The sequence below is a fragment of the Condylura cristata genome, unplaced genomic scaffold, assembly GCF_000260355.1.
Source record: "Condylura cristata isolate star-nosed mole 26May11 unplaced genomic scaffold, ConCri1.0 scaffold00029, whole genome shotgun sequence".
Lineage (NCBI taxonomy): Eukaryota > Metazoa > Chordata > Mammalia > Eulipotyphla > Talpidae > Condylura > Condylura cristata.
Genome location: NW_004567130.1, coordinates 8,286,203 through 8,292,028, shown reverse-complemented (window position 1 = coordinate 8,292,028; position 5,826 = coordinate 8,286,203). Strand labels below are relative to the sequence as shown.

The 5,826-nt window shown below is 35.6% G+C and overlaps 1 protein-coding gene across 3 annotated transcripts in view; it reads left to right on the top strand.

The window, feature by feature from the left end:
* CHEK2 (checkpoint kinase 2) overlaps nucleotides 1-5,826 on the top strand; it is a 32,274-nt gene that overhangs the window by 7,394 nt on the left and 19,054 nt on the right. For all 3 annotated transcript variants that reach the window (XM_012730809.1, XM_012730808.1, XM_012730807.1), the window contains 3 exons: nucleotides 4,253-4,377; nucleotides 4,543-4,690; nucleotides 5,349-5,439. In XM_012730809.1, the coding sequence (XP_012586263.1) occupies nucleotides 4,546-4,690; nucleotides 5,349-5,439 (236 nt within the window). In that variant the 5' untranslated portion in view covers nucleotides 4,253-4,377; nucleotides 4,543-4,545. The remainder of the gene's footprint in view (nucleotides 1-4,252; nucleotides 4,378-4,542; nucleotides 4,691-5,348; nucleotides 5,440-5,826) is intronic.

The window sequence follows — 5,826 nt, the reverse complement described above, 5'->3', positions numbered from 1 at the left end:
CTTTCCTTTTTCTTTGACCTTTTAGTTATTTTGGTAGTATATTCTTTAATATTTACTTAAGTAGGAATTTACTAAAAATCCTGTTAGTGTTCTAATTTTGTTACATTGTTGTTGTAAGCAACAGCATACATACATATGATTTCTAAACTTAAGTTAAGTGAGGGGTATTTCTTGCCCAACTTATGTTCTATCCTGGAGAAGATTCTTTTGTGGATTTGTGAAAAATATATATGATTTATATTTGTTGTCCAGAGCGTTGGGACTATCTTACTTAAACTTCAAAGTAATCCTGTGCTAGGGCAGTCTTATTCTTACTTCCATTTTATGGAAGAGTAAACTAAATTGTGAAATTGATCAACTTGTTTCTAGTTATAGAGGAAGGAATTTATGACTTTCAGACTTTAAACTTAGATTCTTAACCTGTCATTAGGAAAGACATCAATGTGGGGTAAGAAAGGTAATGAATTGGAAAGAAGACAAAGGTATCCATGGAACCCAATGGAGGCTTCTTCATGTATGAAATGAGGGTAAGAGAAAGTGGTAGAGAGCGATGAAAAATGTTTGAATAGGGAAAACAGTGAGAATGTAGTTGGGAAACTAGGGGAAAGGTGAAGTACTGCATTTGGAAAAGACATGGGTTCAGGTCCTGGCTCTGTTTCTTTCTAGTGATGTGTCCTCCAGAAAGTGATGTTAATTTCTGAGCCTCACAGTTTTCATTTATAAAATAGGAGGAATAATGTTAGAAAAAAGCTGATGAAGATGTGTCAGTGTTTGAAATTGAATGTGATCAAAGGAGGAGATAGATTCCTTTTTTATTTGGCATTAATTTTTTGAATGATACAGGATCTCAAATTCAGTGAATTTGAAGAGGTCTGGAATCTTGGTAAAGGAAAAGATCTAAACTTTCAACTCATTTCCCAAAACTGATATAATAGATCTGTTCTGGTTCCCAAAGCCTCTCTCTCCTGACACTCTTCTGTAGTGGAAGAGCAGCCCATCCTTTTTTTGGGTTCATAACCTTGATCACTGAACTTAGAGATTCTGGTCCCCTGCACCTTGCTCTTTCTGCCCTCCTCTACAATCTGTCTGAGGGCTCCCCGCTTGAGCAAAGTCAGAATCACCTTTCCACAGGTGGCTGCCCCTTGGGCTGTCTCTCTCCCATCCCTGGACTGTTAGTGTCTTGAATGCTCCATGCCCTTCCTTTTCTCTGTGGCCGAGGAGTTTCTGGTTTCTAATAGAAGTGTTTCATTGATTCCTACCCCTCTCAGTTGCTGTTTAAGTGTTTCCAGTGTTTGCTCCTCCAAGCATTACTACCCTGTAGTTGTTTCTTGGTGATTTGAGTAAATGTCTCTGTAGGGTAGAACTAGAGTGGAACTGCTGAGTCATAGAATAGATGTGGCTTAGTAGTGGATGCTGTCATGTTACCTTCCAGAGGGGACTGTTCTTTGCTCTATCCTTCATTCCTGGTCTTCATGAAAGCCTTCTTGATAGCTCAGTATACAGGAATCACAGTCCTGTATCTGTGCCTCAACTGGACAGTCTACCTGCTGGGTCTTTTTGTTTTATTGTTAGATTGCAAAATCTTTTTAAGTGAGTGGTATTATTTTTTTTAATAGATTATATTTGTATTAGCTACAAGATTTGGAAAGTTACAAAGTCTTTATCCAATTTTGCCCTTCCTGCATTTGCTTCCTAGTAATGCTGACTACTTAGGTAGCCTTCCAGAGATATTTGAGGCATGTATAAGAAACTAAGTGTAAATATTCCTTTAGTGCCTTTGTGTTTATACTAATGGTTTTTTATAGCACATTGTTTACAATTTGCCTTTTTTATGTAACAGTATGTCAGACTTCAGAATGTAAAGATCCTCATCCTTTTATGTAGAAATTTATTTATTTTAAAAGATTTATTTATTTATTTATGCATACAAGAACTGGGGTACAGGCCAGAGAGGTGGGGGGTGGGGTGAAGACCCACTAGAGACAGAGTGGGGAGACCAGGCAGAGCCACTGAAATACACTGCTAAGGGGAGCAGGGGGCAGGTTAGGAGAGGTCTTTCATACCATGTGGGTCACCCCTTCCTGGCTAGGGATGGAATTCTTGCTGCAGTGGCTGCCGATAGCTTCAGAGTGCTGCACTTTAACCTGTATTGTCACCAGGGAGGGCCCTATATAGAAATTTATTGACTCTACCCCTTTGTAATAGACAGTTAAGCTGTTCATTAATGTTTTGCTCTAAGATTAATGCTATAGTGAATAACCTGTATAAGTCTTCATGTCCTTTTATAATACATATGATTCTATTTATAGGTCAAATTCTAAGAAGTAAAATTCCTGTGCCAGTGTGTACTAATATAATTTTTAAAAATAAAGGTGAGGCCCTCCCTGGTGGCGCAGCGGGTTAAAGCACAGCACTGAGAAGCTAAAGCCACTTCCACATGAGTTCAATTCCCGCCTGCCCCGGAGGTGACCACATGGCGCGGCAGACCTCTCCTGGCCCGCCCACTGCTCCCCTCAGCAGTGTACTTCATCGGTCTGCCTGTTCTGCTTCCCACTCTGTCTCTGGTGAAGCCTCTCACCACCCCTGAGTCTCTGGCCTGTACCCCAGTTCTGTATGCATAAATAAATAAATCTTTAAAAAAAAAAAAAGGTGAAATTCACATAAAAATTAACCATTTTAAAAATGAATAAGTGGCATTTAGTATTTTAATAACTTTGTGCAACTATCACTTAAGACTACTTCCAAAACATTTCCATTATTCTAAAATAAAACCCATAAAGCAGTTACTTTGCTTCCTTCTTCTCTTTTGGCAACTCAATCTACATTTTATTACTCAATCATTCTGGATATTTCATAGAAAAACAATCATATAGGGAGGGCCCTTTGTGTCTAACTTCTTATGCTTATAAGTTTTCAGAGATCATCTGTATTGTACATATATGTGTATTTTATTCTTTTTTATAGCTGAATATTATTCCATTATATACAAATAACACACTTTATCAATTCATTCACTGAGGAACAGTTGGCATATTTCCCACCATTTGGCGCTAATGAATAGTGTATGAACATTCATGTTTAGGATTTGTTTTGGGTACCTGCTTTTAGTTCTTTTGGGTATATATGTAGGAGTGAAATTGCTGAGTCATAAGACAATTCTCTATGTTTAACTTTTTGAAAAACCTCAAACTGTTTTTCACAGTGGCTGCACCATTTTACATTCCCACCAACAAGGTACCAACTTTTGGGGAATATTTATTATTTTCTTTGTTATAGCCATCTTCATGGGTGCATATTAGTTGTATGTAATTTATACTCCCTAGGTGATGTATAAATGACAGCTGTCTGAGCAATATATGAGAGTACCAACTTTTTTCTGCTTCTTGCTAACACTGTATTGTGAAATTTTTTATTTTTGTCAGTTTATGTTTTGAAACTTTGAATCTATGAATTTTTAAACTTCTTGTATTGCATTAGCTTAACCATCTTATATTTTTTGAGCCATTTGTTGTTCTCTTTTCTAAATTTATCCCTCATATCATTTACTGATTTTCTGCTGGATTGTCTTCTTACTGACTTGTGGGAACTTTGCATGTAGTAAGGAAATTAGTCCTTTGTGGAGAGTTGGCATTTTCCTCATCTGTCCTATCCATGAACACTTAGCTTGCCTACCATATGCATTGTTTTAGGTACTAGAATTGTACTCTCAAACAAGAGATGCAAGACTGCCCTCCTAGAGTTATACTCTAACACAGGAATGCAGGGAGACAATATTCAAATAAGATAATGTCCAGATTTAGTCCGTATTCTGAAGGCAACTAAACAATATCATTATAATAATGGGAGGGGAGTTGGCAGTCTCTTTACATAGAGAGTTAAGTGAAGATGATAGTTGGAATTACAGACATAAAAGCAAGGTAGCCATTCAAATAGGAAACAAAGGTCTCAACAAATTGCAGGTAAGGGGAAGGTATAAGATGAGGTTGGAAGGTTGTTTAAATTGAGGATTTTTAATAACTACTTGTTATTTCATGGTTATGTATAAACCATCAATTATTATAATTCATTGTTGGAAATTTTTTATGGTTCCCGCTCCCTCTTTTTTAGTCTTATAAAATCTTGATCAACAATTCTATAATTTTGATTGCCTTCTTATGCTTTCTTCCTACACAGAGATTTTATGAGTAATTTTTAAAGGTGTTCAAATACTTGAGATCCTATAGCCCTCTGAGTGTGTACTTTTGTGTTACAGAGTGTTTTAATGACAACTACTGGTTTGGGAGAGACAGAAGCTGTGAATACTGCTTTGATGAGCCACTGCTGAAAAGAACCGATAAATACCGAACATATAGCAAAAGGCATTTTCGGATTTTCAGGGTAGGTGACCAATATCCCTATATCTTGGAGAGCTGTTCATCTAGTAATCACTTTTGGACATCTTCCCACTATTACTCTGCATGAACACTTTAATAGGCATAAGATTTATGCCTTTAATCAGAGTATGCATAACATTTAAAAAAATTCTCTATATGTCTATTTTAGGAAATGGGTCCTAAAAACTCTCACATTGCATACATAGAGGACCACAGTGGGAATGGAACCTTTGTAAATAGAGTCCTTGTTGGGAAAGGAAGACGCCTTCCTTTGAGTAACAATTCCGAAATTGCACTTTCAATATGGAATAATAAAGGTAATATCATCTCATGGTTGCTGGATTTTTCTGCCCTTCTATATAAAAAGAAAATGGACATTGTGCCCTTGCAGAATGTGGTTTAAGTGAAGTGAGGGAAGTGAGGGATTAGCATTTAAAATTTAACTTGGTCCTGCTTTCATTTTTAAATTACAAAAAAGTTTTATCACGAGATTTTCTAAGGCTTAACTGAGATTAATTCAAAGTGGTTTATACTTTAAAATACCAAATATGCAGAGGTATAAATGTCAGGAAAAATATTGTCAAGATGATGACCTATAATCTAATTTTTACTGGAATGTTTATTTACTTGCCTAGAACATTTCTTCTTGGTGCAAATGAATTGCTTTTTGATTCTAGATATATGTTAATCTGCTCAGGTATTTTATATTAGTGCAATTGAATATTCTGAGGTCAAGGAATTAAATTTAGCATTTATGTATGGTTTTTCACACAAATGAGAATGATGCAGTGTATTTCTATTGAATAAAATTTGATTATCATCATTTTCCAAGTGTTTTCATCATCTGTTCATTTAGCTAAATAATTCTTTTAGGGTTAGAAGTAAAACTTAATTGTCTTATGTTCCATATATTTGTTAAATTTTAGGTCTTTTTCAAATGAATTAATCAGAACTATTTCTGCCCTTTTCTCTTAGTTTTTGTATTTTTTGATCTGACTGTAGATGATCAGTCAGTTTATCCTAAGGAATTAAGAGATCAGTACATCATATCAAAAACTCTTGGAAGGTAATTTTTTTTTTCTTATAGAAAGTCCATTTAAGTTTTTCCTAAACATTTGTCATTGGTTAACTCTGTTCATGGTTTTATGACTTAACTATTCTCAATATATTGGTAAGATATCTACTCTTGATAGTAACATTATTAATTTATTTGATAATGATCAATTGGCATTAGTAGTTTTTCCTTATAAGTTTTGTCTGTGGTAGCTTTTTAAAAGCAGCTTTACTAAGATACATTCACATAACATACAATTCATCCACTTAAAGTACAATTCAGTGGTTTTTAGTAAAGTCAGAGTTGTGAAACTGAAACAGGGGTGGTCAGGTCAGGGCAACAGGAGGATACCAGAATAGGCTAGAAATCTACCCGTCTGCCTTGGCTGTTAAGCTCCCT